General features: G+C 44.9%; 1 protein-coding gene across 1 annotated transcript in view; it reads right to left on the bottom strand.

The window, feature by feature from the left end:
* Positions 1-7,235: 7,235 nt before the first annotated feature.
* The window catches only part of NSUN2 (NOP2/Sun RNA methyltransferase 2), a 30,438-nt gene continuing 20,226 nt past the window's right edge, over positions 7,236-17,447 (bottom strand). Inside the window, exons 15-19 of the mRNA XM_028519700.2 lie at positions 16,613-16,748; positions 15,798-15,878; positions 15,324-15,462; positions 10,961-11,000; positions 7,236-8,217 (exon numbers count right to left, since the gene is read on the bottom strand). Coding sequence (XP_028375501.2) covers positions 7,839-8,217; positions 10,961-11,000; positions 15,324-15,462; positions 15,798-15,878; positions 16,613-16,748 — 775 coding nt within the window. The 3' untranslated portion in view covers positions 7,236-7,838. The remainder of the gene's footprint in view (positions 8,218-10,960; positions 11,001-15,323; positions 15,463-15,797; positions 15,879-16,612; positions 16,749-17,447) is intronic.

Genomic DNA, 17,447 nt, shown 5'->3' with positions numbered 1-17,447 from the left:
GGCAAATACTCACTGGTTGATAAATTGACAGTCCGGTCCATTAATAAGATGAAGATCTGTGAGACTGCTTCATGGGAAAAAAAATTTAGATTCTTATGTGCCAGTTTTTTAAATCCTGGCTGCAGATTAGATGCACTCAGGGGGCTTTTAATAAATACAATGGCTGGGCCCACCCTGGAGATTCGAATTTAATTGGCCTGCGAGTGACTCTCATAAGCACTTTTTTTTAAAGTTCTCCATGTGATTCTAATTTTCAGCCAGGGTTGAAAAGCACTGAAATAGGACTCTATGAAACAGGTGTTTATATTTTAATATCTTATAAAAGATCCCTCTTGCTTCTTTCTGAACTCCTTCCCATCTTGCTTATGGAGATGGCCAGGTTAACTTGAGTAGGTCAGCCAGTGGACACAGAAAAGTAATTTATTCGAGACCTAGCCTTTGCTCCTTTTGTGGCGGTAGGAATAGCCTTGAAACCCAAACTAAACCAGGAGTACCAGAAAACCAAACTGCAGGCCCATATTACTTATGAAGATGAAATATTACCAAACTGGATGCCAGACTGTAAAAATGACAATAATCAACACCTAGGAACTGCCTAGGAATGTAAGGAAGATTTAATATTAGAAAATCTGAACATTGTCATTGTGTTGAAAGAGAAAGTCATCTAAGTAGATGTGAAATAGCTCTGATAAAATGAACCATTCCTGATGAAAAATAAAACTTTTCTTATTGCAATAAGATAACAGTAACGTTCTTAACTGACAAAGGACACCTGAAAATAACAAAACAAATCATTCGAATGGTGAAACATTGTGAGCATCGCTTTAAGATCAGCAACAATACAAGATTGTCTCACACCTCTATGCTTTTTGACATCATATGTAAGGAAAAGATAGGATAGAAAATGAGGGAAATTTGTCTTTTTTTGCAGATGGTATTATTATCTACTGAGATAACACTAAGGTCTATAATCATTAGGAAAAAATAGGTGTTCAGTAAAGGGGCTGGATATATGAAACTGACATACAAAAGTTAGTATCTAAAAATGTGTAACAGAAAAAAATCCGTAAGTTACTTTGGAACACACCCAAGAAATCATTTGTAAAACCCATACACAGAAATCCTGCACCCACAGAGACATTAAAGAAAGACCAAACACATGGATGGATATCCTGTGTTCATGAATAAGGCAACCTAATTGCGTGGAAATATAAATCCTTTCCAAATAGATCTCCAGATTTCGTGTCGTTCCCTTCAGAATTACAGCAAGGTTTTCACGAACTTGACCTGAATTCTAACATATAGGGGGAAAATCAAAGGACCGAGAGTATCTGTGAATATTCTGAAGATGAACAACGGGGAGGAAGATTTGCCTGCAGATGTCGTCTTATCACGAAACTGTGGTAATTAAGACTGCGCGGTGATGGAAGGAGCCTCGACTTGAGAAGCTCCGGAGCCAGTGTGCTGTTGATAACACTTGTGGCCTGGTCTCAGCTTCCAAATCTCTCCTCCAAGATTGACAGACACTCCGGATTCAAGAGGTACGCCATGTAGGACTGAAGGCTCTTAAAATGTGGTGCTATTAGGTCTTTCAGGCTCTCTGGGTTATCCTCACCCTGAGCAAATACACAATTTTTTCTGTGCTGCTGTAGAACCTGGGTACAGAGGCTGAAGGGGCCTGTCAACAATTTCCTGGGTGGACACCGAGGGTCTTCCTAGTGCTCTGCTAGATAAGCAGTGTTGCACCAAAAGATGTTGTAGACACACATTATATACCTCAGCAACTCTAGGAAGTGGACTTGCTAGGCCCAAGTGATGTATATTTGCCATACTTTTTCAGAAAATTTATTTTATTCATTTTCTCAATAGGTATTTCAAAGTCCAAAGGAAGCAGAGGGTTTTAGGTGAAAAATGTCTCCCTTATCGCTCACCCACCATGAGGTAACTGGTCGGTGGGTCTGCTTCAGAGATGGCCTGCAATTGGGCGGGAAGCCCTTCTTCAACCAGAGCTGTCTTTTCTTGCCCAATAGCTTCATTTCGGAGCAGAGGCCCCTTGTCAAGATGTTGACTAAAATTGTAGAAAAGAACTTGCCGTGTAATTGTTCATGTTTGGAACTTTTTTTTTCTTTTTGGTTTTTAAAAACTGTCTCATCAGGCTTAGCTACACACCATTGTCATCTAGCTTATGTTTAATAAAAGGGATTTTCAAGTTTCTTCCCTCTGCAGCCTGTGCTTCCTCCTCGCTGCTTTTTCCTGTTTGCGCTGATCCCTGTCTTCAATGCCTGAGGCTGCTTTGAGACGCCTGGCAACCCTAGCTTTTCTTCTCTTAAGCCAGGACTGCAAGGCAGGTTGGCAGCACCATCATCTATCTCTGAGGCGGGTGTGAGTGGGCCATTTCTTGGGAGCCCTGAGGCCGTGAGCTTTATTTAGATCTTTTTTTCTGGACCTGCACAGGTTCCCCAGCGAAGTGTCTTCTAATGAACTCCTTCTGGAGACCAAGGTCTGGCTGCCTCAAGCATTCCAGGAGCCGAGGAAAGGGCAGGGTGTGGGCAGTCCTAACCCACCTTAAACAAGTTAACCACCTGTGTGGCATCCAAACATTCCACCGTGCTCAGTGCCCCTGGTCTGGCAGCTCGGATGAGGGAAACCTGGGATTTAGCTGCTTCTCAGACCACTTCAACAATCCTGATTCAGCCGGGGGCTGCACTTGTAAGAATTCTGTGGAGCACAATGCGCTGCTTGTCGGCTGTTCTCACCACTGGCTTAGGGTTTTGCTCTCCTGGTTCTATCCTTACCACCTGTCCACTGGCCTTCCAGCCGTCAAATCATGCTGCTTCTATACTCCCCTTCCTTCTGTTTTTGTCTGTTAAAACACCGTTAGTGCAGACTTACTAGGGGCTGGGAAACTGTGAAGTGCGGTGTATGGATTCAATCCATAGCTCAATCCACACAGGCCCTCCTGATTACCCTCACTGTAAGAAAAGTTCCTAAGTGTACATTTGAAAAAAAAAAAAAAAGAAAGAAAGCTTAGAGGCTTTAAATACTGTTAATTTTAAAAGAAGCAAGAAAACATACACTCAAATACCGCATTTGTTCCTCTGGAGTCTTACTCGTTTCCTGAAATTTGGAAAAGCTGCTAAAATCGTGAGAATGAGTCACTGAAAAGCAGCTGCTGCACTGCAAGTGCCGGATGGAGGGACGGTGTCCCCCAGGCAGAGCCTCCCACGCACCATGAACTCCAGGCTCTGCTCCTGTGGGCCAGGACTTCTGAACAAGGGAATCCTGGCCTCGTCACTTCCTCTGTGATGTCTACTTACTTCCTGTTTGCTTCGTTTTTGTCTTTAAGTGTGGATAGTAATGGCTCCCCTCCATTGGGTTAAAAGAGTCACCTGTCAGTTATCAATTTACTGTCTCATGGGTCCACACTCATCTGTCATTACCCTCTCTGCCAAAACGGATCTGGGCCCTTGGACAATCTCTTGCCCGCTGGCACCATGCTATGCGTACGTGGGTGGAGTGACTAGAGAGTCGTCGCGGGAAGACGTGGTTTTCCTTCTTGGTGCTTGGTGCCCATTCCCCAGGCTACTTCACTCTATGTGGCTTCCCGGGGCTGGGCTCTTGTGGCACTCCAGCTAGCGGCACCCAGGGGCCAGCGGCCACCCACCGTGCCCTCTGATGCTCTCATAGCAGTGCCTCTGCTGAGGTACTGCTCCATAAAAACATCCCCCCAGCACCCTGGAAGGTGGGTTTCCGGCAAGTCCAGCCCATGCAGCACCACAGCAACACCCCTATCATTCACTGAGTGGTAGTCAGACCCACCCCAACACTTCCCAGGATTGGGGGTGGCAAGTTCCTCCCGAGGGGCTCTACTGCGACCCTGGGGTCATGGCTGGTTTTCTATCTGTTGTGCCTACATCCTTCAGCATTCTCTACGTTTTTACTGGCCAACCCCTTGCTATTCCAACCCCACTTAAACTAGTATCCTGTTCAATTTTCCCTGTTCAAATTGTTGTGTGGTTTCTCCTGATCAGACCCTGACTGATAGGAGTCAATATAAGTAAATCACTTAATTCAATATCCTTTGCAATGCCAGATGTCCTGTTAGATGTCTGTTGTTATCTAGGCCTGGTTTGCTGATGTATCAAGTGGGGATGAGATCTGTCTGAATACACAAGGGTATTTTGTTGTCCAAATGAGCCCACGGTAATTAGGGTGCAGTGTGGACATTCCTGGATTTGAATCCTGGCTCTGCTCTGAGGCATTTGGTCTTGACAATCTGACCATGGCTACAGTTAGATTAGAACTACAAAATGACGTTTGTAAGGCACCTCAACCCAACAAACATTAGCCAACCTTACTAGAAAATGAGCACCGAGGGTTATAATTTGCCATTACAGATGATCCAGTTATTTAAATCAAAGGTCCCACAACCTGGATACACATCAGAACCACATGGGGTGTACACTCCAGCCCAGCCATACAAAATAGGATCTTCAAGGAGTAAGGCAAGAGATCCCATTTTAAAGATGCCCTGGAGAAACTTGAACTAAGGACTTTTTTTTTTTTTAGATTCTACATGTGATACCACGCAGTACTCTGGCCTATATCACTTAGCATTAACACCCTCAAGGTCCTTCTGTGCTGCACTAATTTACAATCCCACCAACGGTGCACCAGGGTTCTCTTCTCCCACAACTCACCAACCTTTGTTTATTGGTGGTAGCTGTTTGGTCAGGTGTGAGGTGGTATCTTATTGTGGTTTTGATTTGCTTTTCCCTGATCACTGATGTTGAGTATCTTTCCATGTTGTATCTGTTGGCTATCTGTCTTCTTTGGAAAAATACCTATTCAGATCCTCTGCTCATTTTTAACTGTTTTGTTTTGCTTTTCCCTGTATTGTATGAGCTCCCTGCATTATATTGGGTATCAGCCCCTTATCAGATACCGTATTTTTCGGACCATAAGACACACCGAGGTTTTAGAGGAAAATAGAAAAATTTTGAAGCAAAAAAATGTGGTAAAATATTTAAAACATGAGCCCTGGCTGGCGTAGCTCAGTGGATTGAGCACGGGCTGTGAACCAAAGTGTCGCAGGTTCGATTCCCAGTTAGGGTACATGTCTGGGTTGCAGGTCATGACCCCCAGCAACCGCACATTGATGTTTCTCTCTTTCTTCCTCCCTTCCCTCTCTAAAAGAAGTAAATAAATAAAATCTTTTAAAAAATATTTAAAACATAAATAATATTTCGCCAATGTAAATGTAAACAGGACTCAACAGCAGCATTACCAACCATTATTCCTCCCAGATTTGGGGGGTGGGGATGGGAAGGTGCATCCTATAGTCCAAAAATACGGTGTGTGGTTTGCAAATATTTTCCCCCAAGTTGCCCTTTCATTTTGTTGGTTTCCTTTGCTAAGCAGCTTTTAATTTTTAGTGTGGACACTATAGCACATGTCCCCATTCCTCCCACCCTCTGCGGAGCAGCTTTTGAACCTCACAGAGCCCCACTTATTTTTGCTCATGTGTGTGAAATCCAGAAAAGTCATTGCCAAGGAGCTTACCCACTATGTTTCCTTCTAGTCTGATATCAGGTCTTACACATAAGTCTTTAATCCATTTTGAGTTTTTCTGAATACGCTGTTAAGTCAGAGACTATTTTATTCTTTTGCACGTGGCTGTCCAGCTTTCCCAACACCATTGAAGAGACTCTCCTTTTCCCATCGTATATTCCTGGCTCACTTGTCGCCACCTGACCATACAGGCACAGGTGGGTGCCTGAGCGAGCTGTTCTCTACCACTGGTCTGTGCTGGTTTTATGCCAGCAGCACACTGCTCTGTTCACCACAGCTTTCTAAGAAAACACAGTTTGAGCCAGGAAATAGGATGCCTCTAGCTTTATTCTCTTTTCAGGATTACTTTGGCTATTAGGAATCTGTGGTTTTTAAGGTTCTTTTTTCTATTTCTTTGAAAACTGCCCCCTGGAATTTTTATTGGTATTGCGTTGACTCTGTGGATCACACATTGGGTAGCACGGACATTTTAATATTAATTCTTCCAGCTTATGAGCACAGAGTACTTTTCCATCTAATTGTCCTCAACATTTTCATCCACGTTTCATAATTTTCAGTGGATAGATCAGGGGTGTCAAACTCATATTCACCAGGGGCCACATGAGCCTGGCAGTTGCCTTCAAAGGGCAGAATGTAATTTTAGGACTGTAAATGTAACTACTCCTTAAATAGGAGCAAGGAGCTTGGCGCTGCTGCAGGGTAGAAACAAGATGCCGGGCCGGATAAAATGAGGTGGAGGGCCAGATTCAGCCCGCGGGCCTTGTGTTTGCCTCCTGTGGTATAGATATTTCATGTAAGCTATTTAATATTAAGGAACTGTTATTTGGCATAAAGGTGCCAGGTTATTTTTTTTGTCATTATCTTTTGAAATGTTTATTAGATACAATACACTATAAAACAGTACAAATAGGTGGATGGTGTGGAGAAATAAGGAGCAGAATTTAATAAAACATAATTCTGTTAATAAGTATGAAAGAAAGTGAAAGAGACATGAAGGTCCACCATACTAGATTCTTCTTTTTCGAAAGTTTGAAATGGTCTGTGTCGATCAGCTCCCCAGAACCCTGGCTGGCACACAGCAGGAACCGAATCAGTAAGTGATAAACTGAAATGGTCGTGCAGCTTGGGCCTGATTAACATCACCTGCAGGTTCTCCAACAGTGCCCGAGGGAGTCCGTTCAAATTGCTAAGCGACCCCTGATCTGCCCATATCGGTCTCACTATAGCTTAGCTGCTGCACTGATACCACCCTCTAGCAGGGGTATCCACCCTGCGGCCCACAGGCCACATGCAGCCCAGGGTGGGTATGAATGCAGCCCAACACAAAATCGTAGATTAAAACATCAGGAGGTTTTTTCTGTGATTTCATGTCACAATGTGGCATGAAAGGGCCACAAGTGTGGCCCAAGACGACAATTCTTCCAGCGTGGCCCAAGACAAAAGGTGGACAGGGACCCCTGCCTAGAGGACACAAGGTCAACCACACAGGGAAGACCTTCATGAACTTCCACACAGAACCACTCACGTTACTCAAGGGCAGTCTTCCCATTAACACCCCTTCTACTGGCAAAGGTACGGATGCTGTAATTCTAACATTTCCACTCAACCCAAAATAAGTCTGTTCCTTCTGCTTCATGAAGGATAAAGTCAAACACACGTATATGTTTATCATTAATAATTATTTATTTGAATGTTTCAAGGATCCCAAACACCATTTAAAATTAAAATTGCAAAGCATTCCATTCAATAAAAGCACATAAAACCCTCATAATGAGTATCACAATTCATGATACAGCTTTTACTCTGACAAAATTTATTTTACCCTTTATTACAAAGGCACAGAAATCATCTGAGACCTCAGATATTTACTCTGCTGCATATTAATGCTGCACTGCTATTGTGCAACTTAATACAATTATTAAAGCTCAGGGTAGACTTTTCCAATGTCTCATCAGGAGATAAAGACTCTATAAATAATTAAAAGAAACAGTGGACTTGAAGAGCAATACAGGTATAACAAAAGGGATGTGAAAACTTCTGCAAGGGCAGCTAGCTGTATTTCTTGAGGGAGGTTAAGACTTTGACTGTGAAAGTCTACTACCTGCAACAGGCACACTGGACTCAGCTTTGCCAAAGAGCAAAGTAAAATGAGCAACTTCTAACAAACTAAAAAAATACTTTTCGTAAGCTCGTACGAAATCAGTACTGAGATCATTCATAGATGCTCCCATCATTCCGTCAGTGGCCAGTCTTTAAAAACACATACCTTACAGGTCATTTCTGGATTCACTTGTAGACACCGAGGTGGCGGCCCCTGCAGTACTGCCGGCCCCAGAGTCTCCCTGGGTCTCCTTGCCGGGCAGTGGGGCCCTGGCCGAGTCACTGCCTGTGCTGGCGGCATCTGGACCGGCAGTCTGTTCTGCCCCCTGGTCAGCGTTCACCTCGTCTTCTGGCGGTCCCAAGCTGGCTGCGCTCTCATCACTCTCATTTGTCCCGGCAGTCCTCTCTTTCCTCTTTTCTGCCAACACCTCCAGCCCCATCATCCTGAGATAATGCAGCCTTTCGTTCTTGGGCACAAAAGTTCGAATTGAGGCCTTTCCCCGCCACCCACATAACACAATGGGACACTGCAGGGTATCTGGTTTCCTACAAACAAAATGGCTTTGTGTAAATATTAGAAGTCCTCATAATTGCCTCTAAAGAGGTATTAATATGCAAACTCTCCCAAAATTATACCACTGAACCACTGGGAGGCACGTCAGTCTGTGATCCTATGAAGGGTGTTCTCAAAGGAAGATCAGCTTCCTCCTTCGTGCCCTGAATATTATCAACACCCTCAGCTTGGCCAGTTTTTCCTTCTAAATGCTCACAGTGGAGTGAATGCCCCCAAATCTGCAGATTTCACGTTTTCACTGTCACAATTCTATACATACTTACTCTCCTCAAATTTGAAGACCTATCTGTGAAACTTCATCCTACCCACCCCCAGACATCTCCATCCCCTTACTGCACGGCCCCTCACACGTCGCCCTCCATTTTCGCAGAGGAACAAACGGAGGCTCCCTGAGGCTGGATAACTTCACCCAAAGAAACAGCGCCAGCAGACTGGGGAACCAGCACTGCGACCCAGGATGGACGGTCCATGAGTTTTGAGACTCAGTGCTTCACATAATTTGGTCCGAGTGACCTAACTCTTCTTGGTTCCACACCCACGTAACAGTACGACTCCCTAGGGAACAGCGCCCGTTCCCCGCAGGCAGCGTTGCCTAGGTCCAGAGCTCTCCCGTCTCCCCCAGCCTGCGCAATCCCTCACAGATGCGCCCTCTGCTCGCCAGGCAGCATCAGCTCTTTCCTGAACTGAGAGGGCAGTGACTGTTTCCATCACTCGTGCACCGCTTATCAAGTACTACGAACATTACTTACTACACGTATCACACAATTCCCTTCAGAAGTGACTCTGGTGTACTTTTTAGGCTCCTAAAGGCTCCATATAATTAAGTGTATGTCCCAAACCTACTTGTTGCCAGAAATCAGTGACACAGGCTGAGAAAGAACAAACACAGAAGGGCGGGGGGCTCAATTATATCTTTAAAAAACAAACAGAAAAGGAGAAGGGCCTGAACTAAGAGAAATAAACATTAAAAAGAAGGAAACACATCAGCACCTTTTCATTTTCCCTAGGGTAAAGCATGGACAGTAAATTGATAAAAAAATGAGACAAAAACACGAGTTTCTCAACTTCCACTTTCAACTATTAGAAACTAGCACAAAATATCCTAAGGTTTTCTATGTGAGCCACATAGTACCATGATTTTCAAATTACCATTTCTAGGTCACTGCCCCCATGGTTTTGTAAAAACCCTCACGTTCCCCGCACACTGGCAGTCCTTCCTTGTTTTCCCGTCTGCAGGAAGCACACCCCAGCACCTTCCACTTTAAAGCTTCTCTTGACCCATCCACTCGCCCTAGGAAGCCCCATGCACTGTGCTTCACAGTAAACATCTCGAAATGAACTCTCCACTGTGCTGTCCCAGCTGCCCCGCCCACTCCGCCACCATCACCCAGCCAATGCCAAGAGCCTTCACCAGAAACACCCTCTTTCCTCCCAGCTGAGTTCCCACAGCCCCCTTCCCCTGGCTTCGGCAGTATTCTCTCCTGCTTCATCTGCCACCTCCCCCGCAGCTCCCACTCACTGCTCCTCCAGAGCTGACACATTCCAGGGCAGGGTCCTACAGACCCCTCTTCTCCACCTATAATTACTCAAGTCTATTTGATGTCCATTCCAGCACTTCAAATTCCTATGTTCGTGCTTCCCTCACTTCCCTCTTTAGATGACAAGTGCTCAACGCAAACACCCAAAAGCCAACACTGAGTGCTCCTGTCCCTTCCCTGACCATAATCCATCTCGTCGGATCTACTCCAACACACCCCAGAGAGACCCCGTACACCACACTGCCCTCGCTTCCCTGCCGTCTTCCTCTTGCCGCACACCCCTTCCCCCCCCCACACACACAAACACAGACTGCTCTCCACAGCACTCAGAGACCGTGTGAAATCTGAAGCTGCGTGGGCCTGTCAGACCGTACAGGGTGCCTAGCCTGCCCTCCGCCAAGCTCCACAGACCGCCTTCCAGCTCTTCCTGCCCCAAGCCTGTGCTTCTCAGCTTCCTTCTCACCTTTCAAACTCAGGTTTAATGCTACCTTCCCAGACAACCTGCCATGGCTCCACCTAAACCCTTCCGCAAATTCTTCTGTAGTCTGTACTATTGCATTTTACTTCCTCCTCCCAGAAAGCAATTTTACAAAGACCGGACTCCTGGGAGCAAATGCTGATTCTGCCATGCACCAGCTGAGGCACTGTGGGCACCCAGCTGAGTTCTCTGTCCCATTTCTGCAAAGTACTGACAATCTGTAACCTACTCCTGGCAGTATTCCTGTCGGACACTGGTGGTTACACGAAAGCAGGGCTGGTCAGTTGGTGGCTGTCAGTGTGAGCCACAGGGACCCTCATACCCAACCCTAGAAGACTGCCTGATGCCTAACTGGTAATCCGCACAGTGAACCAACAAAGCGAGACAGAGCTCAACCTCTCTTAACTGTTCAATCTTTACATTTATTCTGTTTAAGACAGACATTAGCATTAGATTCTAAAGCACACAAAACACACACTATGCATTTTATACTCTTAATAAAAATACATTTGGCCTGAGCTGAATGTTCTACTAAAAAATATCTTCATGGTGATACACAAGACTGGTATTTCAGTTCTAAATTCCCCATCACTGTTTTCAAGGAGAGTTAATAAAATAAAAGATTTCTAAAGGCACCATGGCCCCCACCCCCACCCCACAAGAACACTGAGGCCCAATGGCAAGAGCGCCCTCACTTACGTAGGGTCCGGCTCATACTTCAGGACGACGCTCCCCTTGGCTAGAAGAAAAACAGATAAGCATTGGCCAAGCTTTCTGGTCAGGGAACACCTCTGTTGAGCAAATTTATTTGCCCAGAATTGTGGCGAGAGAGCAACACATAATCTACACTCTTGGATTCAAGGATCTTGATGGAGAAAGACCTTTCTAAAACCATGAAGCCACCAGCCAGGCAAGCACCAAGCAGGGAGGGCCATCAGGACAGCGTGCGTGGTTCAGGACTACGTGGAAGAGGACCGAGTAGGACCATCAGGGATTTGGCAAAGCCACTCAACAAGTCTCTCTCAGCACAGGGAGGTGGGCACTAGCTTCTGGTTAATTCTCCAAACTCCCATAAACAGCACATAAAAAATGTCTAAAATTATACCACAATCATCTACGTGCAGGTTAAAACAGTATGTGTTACGTTCCTTAGGCCTCCGGCTTTAGACATAAGACACACGATTAAACAACCACAATAACTAATTTGTTTAGTCCTCATCAAATTGAGCCACAAATATCAAACAATGATGTAAAAACTGGTAAGAATGAAGGTAAAGAGATTAAGCAAATTTAAAAAACTCCCGGGGGGGGGGGGGGGCGGGGTTTGGCTGGGATGGGAGTAAAAGACAGAAAACTGTACTTGAACAATTAAATAAAAATTAAAAGAAAAACAAACACCCCCCCCCCCCCCCGCCATAGGCAACAGTATGGTGATCACTAGAGAAAAAAGGGGTGGGGGAGGGGGTAAAGAGATTAATGGTAACGGAGGGAGACTGGACTTGCAGCTGTGAACGCACAATACACAGATGATTACAGAACTGTACACCTGAAAACCTACGTAATTTTATTAACCAACATCACCCGAATAAATTCAATAAAAAGTTAGTAATAAAGTTTTTAAAACTATTATTTTGTTGATGCTACTAGTCCTGATTTTTCCCCTTTGCCCGCCTCCACCCAGCACTCCTCACTCCCCGAGGCAACCCCCCCACCAGTGTTCATATCCACGGGTCATGTGTGTAAGCTCTTCGCCAACTCCATTTCCTATCCTGATCTTTACATCCCCACGGCTATTCTGCAACTGTCTTCTGTACTTCTTAATCCCCTCACCTCTTCACTAATTCCCTGATACCTACCTCCCATCTGGCCAACAAAATGCTCTCTGTATCCATGATTCTGTCTCTGGTCTTGTCTAGTTTGTTTTTTAGATTCAATTGTTGATAGATTTTTACTTTTTGCCATTTTATTGTTTATAGCTTTGGTCTTTTTTTAAAAAAGATTTGATTTTTAGGGAGAGGGAGAGAAGCATCAATGTGTGGTTCCCTCTCACAGATGCCCCCAACTGGAGACCTGGCCAGCAACCCAGGCATATGCCCTAACTAGGAATCGACCTGCAACCCTTTGCTTCACAGGCCCATGCTCAATCTGAGCTACATCAGCCAGAGCTGATCTTTTTTAAAAAGTAAATTCCTTTACCATTTCATGTAATAATGGTATTTTGACAATGAACTTTAGTTTTTTGTCTGGGGAGCTTTTTATCTGCCCTTCAATTCTAAATGACAGCTTTGTTGGGTAGAGCAGTCTTGGCTGTAGGTCCCTGCTTTTCATGACTTCGAGTATTTCTCACCAATCCCTTCTAGTCTGCAAAGTTTGAGAAATCAGCAGAGTTATGGGGATTCCCCTATATGTAACTAACTTCTTTTCTCTTGCTGCTTTTAAGATCCTCTTTATCTTTAACCTTTGAACTTTTAATTATGATGTGTCTTGGCGTGGGCCTCTTTGCATCCATCTGGTTTAGGACTCTGTGTTTAGGACCTTTCACCAAATTATAGAAGTTTTCTTTCATTATTTTTTCAAACAGATTTCCAATGTCTTGCTCTTTTTCTTCTCCTTCGGGCACCCCTGTGATGCACATGTTGGACCTCTGGAGGTTGTCCTAGAGGCTGCTTATACTGTCCTCATTTTTTGGCTTTTTTTCCTTGTTCTGATTGTTTTGCTTCCTTATGTTCCAAATCACTTTTTGAACCTTGGCTTCATCTACTCCACTGTTGATTCCCTATAAATTATTTCAGTTAGTGTACCCTTTGTTTCTGACTGGATCTTTTTATGCTGCTGAGGTCCTTACTAAGTTCCTTGAGCATCCTTATAACCAGTGTTTCCAATTCAGCATCTGATAGATTGCTTATCTCCATTTCATTTAGCTTTTTCCCTGGAGTTTTGATCTTTTCATTTGGGCCACACTCTTGTCTCATTTTGGCAGTTTCTCTGTTTCTATGTATTAGGTAGAGCTGCTTTAATTCCATGTCTTGGTAGTGTGGCCTAATGTAATAGGTGTTCCCCAGAGGGCATAGCCGCCCCTATCACCCAAACTAGGTATTTTGTGTGGACCGAGTACACCCTCCTCTTGTAGTTGAACCTTGGTTGCTGTCGGCAGGTCAATGGGAGGGACTTACCCAGGCCAGTCAGCTGCAAGTATTGGCTATTTACCACCAACCTCTACCCTCCGTGGAGGATCTGCTATGCAAGAGCAAACTGGTGGTGCTTCAACACCGTCTGTGGTTGTCTACTGGTTGCACTGACCCTGGGGTTTCCTGGGTGATGCAGGCCAAGGTCAGCCCTAACCTGTTTTGCCTGCGGCCACCCTTCCTGAGATATAAGGCAATCTGAGATGGCTGCTGCTTGTGCTGGGCTTATAAATTACCAAGCAAGCCAAGCTGTGAACCAGTGCAGTGCCTAGATCTCACTAAGGCAAAATGTTGCTCATTTGAAAGGATTTAAGAAGTTGTGAAGCATGACCCAAGACCAGTTGTTCATGTGGAAAAACATCTTCAGTCGTTTAGGAAACAAGAAATGAGGGGTCCGGGTGGGACCTTAATTGGGAATCTCCAGGCAGAACAGAGAGTCCAGTCTCATGTTCTCTTCCTTATTCACTAAATCTTTGCATGTATTCATCAGAGTGGGCATTTAACATTGTCTTGTGGATAACCAGCCCTTTAAATACGTTTGTCAAACTGCCTCTTCAAACATCTCTAAAGCAGTATTCTCAACTCCCTATCCATGCAGTAGCTGTTGAGGGACAGGCCTGTAAGTTGTGTGGGACAGAGTCTCTGGGGAACTCCAAGGTAGGTCAAACAGTGTTAGCCAGGCTGATAGTCTCAGATATGGCACCAGCTTGCCGATCTGTCAGGGGACGGTTTAGAAAAGAGACAACAGCCTCTGCTTGCCTCGATACTAGATACTTCAGTTCCTCCCTGTATGCCACTGGTGCCTTTTGAGCTGCTATCCTGGTGCTGCAGCTCAGAGCATGTGAGTCTGAGTAGATGAGTCCGTGTGTGGGTTCTTTAAGAGGAACTGCTTGGGACTCCTGAACTTTCTTCCACTCACAATCCTGGCTGGTTTTTGCCGCCAGAAGTTTTGGAGACTTATCTTCCTGGCACTGGAACCTTGGGCTGTGGGGCCTAGCGTGGGACTGGGACTCCTGAGATAACCCTCCCAAATTTTTATCCACCACATGTGGGTGAAGGACCAGCCTGTTCTGCATCTGCAAGCCTCCTACCAGTCTCAATGATTGTGGTTTCTTTTGTTCTGTAGCTGTCAGACTTCCATTCAACTTGATTTCTGATGGTTCTGAGTGATGGCTGTTCTGTACTTTAGTTTTAGTTTTGATGTGGTTGTGCAAGGAAGCAAGCTCTGTCTGCCTATGCTACCCTCTTGACCAGAAGTCAAAAAACCAGCATTCTTAATACAATTATTTTTATCCTTAAAAACATCACTAGAATGAAGTGGAGATTTATGAAATATAAAATCAACAATATGACCAAGAATCTATGTTGATGAGAATCTCTCTTGGCTGGCTAGCAAAACCGTCACAACTGCTGGCAAGGCTGCATATTCTGCTTTAACAGCATTGATCAAAATGCCAAACCACCCAATAACCTGTGCTAGCTGGTGTCCTGCACCTCATCACGCAAGCAAACTCAAGCCCCTCGCTCTCTTTACTTCCACAGAAGTCCCTTCCCTGGCTGGCTGCTCAGTGGTGGGCAGGGGAAATGGAGCTCTGGCTGGCTGGCTGGCCAGGTCCTAACACCTGCTGACCACTGGTGGCAGGTGGGAGATACAGGGTCTCTACCAGGGTCTGGGTAGTAGGGCAACCCCAGGAGTGCATCTGACTCTCAAAACACTGAGATATATCTTATGTCTCCACAAAACCCTCTGGAAACTGACAGTCAATGAAAGAAAGCCAGAATGTACTGAACATAAGATTGAGAAAGATCCCATAAGAGGGAACAGCTGTAATGTCTGTGAGAACTAGTTATGCCTCTATGCAAGTCAAACTGCTTACCCAGGTCCTTGGCTTGGCTGTAAGTCTCACTACTAAGTTTTCTGAAAAACGGATTTTCCTGGGTTAATAGAATTTTAACATCTTCCAATGATACACTGATAATTCTTGAATTAATAAATGGATACAATGTATAGATTCCCTGTGGGAACAAAGAAAGGTCACAGTTACGAATAGTAAAGTGAGAGCCCTGCCCTCAGGGCTTTTCCAATCCCCATGTCAAGCCCTCCCCCAACCACAGGTCCCAGGCAGGTGCAGCACCTCACCTGGAAACCGTAATAATCTGTAAGCAAATACTCCCCGAGCAGAAAACCAGCCTCAGAGAGCTCAACAACGGTGAGGGTCGAAGGGCTGGTAGGTGCCAGTCCAGCTCTGAGTTGTCCAGACCTGTCGGGCTGGCTTAGAAGCTCCTACTTGTGCCCAGCTACTTCCCACTTACTTGCGGCCAGTGCTATCCAAGTCCATTCCCCAAATTACCTCCTGTGCTAACCGGAAAGCACAGTCAAACTCTTCTCCGCTGTTATTTCGACACCAGACTTTTATCCCGGTGTTAATAACCTATAAGGGAAAAAATAAAGCCAGGATAAGCACTTAAAATAATCCCTTCTACTTTGAGGAGGCTGAGCTGTAACTGATGAAAAGAAGGAAAAGAGAAATGGAAAACCTTTGAAAAGTCATCTGACGAAAACTGGGGTGAACAGCAGTTCTCAAAGCCCAACTGATGGGCTCCTCTTTTCAAATGGCTTTGGTTGATGTGGCTTATACTGACTAACAACACGAAACCAGCAATCTTCGCAAATACAAGAATACGCCAGCACATTCCACAGACCGTCAGGAGCAAGGATGCTGTCGCCCTGGAAACCACTGTGGACACCCACTATGGAGATAATGTTCTAGAAAATACTTTGACCTCATGGACCTCTAGGTAAACATGCAAAAGGAAAAACAAGCTGGGAAAACAGTAAAGCAAATGAAAACAGGGCCTTAAAATAGGAAAACTGTATAGAAAATGGGAATGACAAATAACACCAAGCCGCAGAAGCAGTACCCAACATCTCCAAACCCATAGCACCTTCCTCCTATGATACAAACAGTGTGAGGGACAGTAGAACAGAAGGGACACAGGCCACACAGCATGGGCCTGCTAAGGACTCTGACAGCACACAGCAGGCTCAGGGACCTCGCCTTGGCCCACACTAGACACACAAGAGCCAGCGCCAGGATCTGTTTCTTCCAGGGAAACCTGAGCAGGGGCCCTCTATTATGCATTAGTCCCCATCTATGACCTATACCTTCATCCGCTCACTGTTGTTCAGCAGCACGTTTCTCAGCTCCTTGGAAACCATGTAGAGTTGTCTTTTCTTCCCTTCTGTAGTTCGAGTTAATAAATTCATCCTTGGGAATGAAGGATCTAGAGCATAAAATTTCCTATAAATAGGACCAAGGTGTTTATAAGAGTACATATAGTTCAAAACTGAACAGACTGTCTTTAAGCACCCTATTCTTTCCTACAGAACTGCATTTCTCAAACTCAGTGTGGTTTAAGGGCACTCAAACTCTAAGCTCAGTCTATTTCACATGAAACCTCCAGCAGTATTTATTGAAGGCACAACCAGAACAAGGCCCTACACTAACATGGGCAATTTCTCTCCCTCAATGGCGACTCCATGGACAAGGACTTGAGAACACCGCCTTAGGGGGTTTTACAAACGTATTCAAAGGGCTAGTTATCCGCAAGACAATGTTAAGTGCCCACTCTGATGAATTCATACAAAGATTTAATGAATAAGGAAGAGAACATGAGACTGGACTCTCTGTTCTGCCTGGGGATTCCCAATTAAGGTCCCACCCAGACCCCTCATTTCTCATTTCCTAAAGCAGAACTGAGTAACACAGTTCTGTCCATTTATCTTGTAACTCAACTAAGTAAGTTATATTCAGGACCAGAGTCTAGAGCTGTTCCATCTCTTTACCAATGTCTTTATCTTTGTGCAGTTTATTTTGTCTGATTACTGCTCACTTTAAATTGAAGGGTTCAGAAAACACACTCTAAAGTTTCACCCAGCTCTAACATGCAATTAAAGAGGAAAAATGCTATACAGAGCTAAATAAAAAACTATGGTTAAA

The sequence above is a fragment of the Phyllostomus discolor genome, chromosome 3, assembly GCF_004126475.2.
Source record: "Phyllostomus discolor isolate MPI-MPIP mPhyDis1 chromosome 3, mPhyDis1.pri.v3, whole genome shotgun sequence".
Classification (NCBI taxonomy): Eukaryota; Metazoa; Chordata; class Mammalia; order Chiroptera; family Phyllostomidae; genus Phyllostomus; species Phyllostomus discolor.
This window is presented reverse-complemented; position numbering and strand designations above follow the sequence as displayed.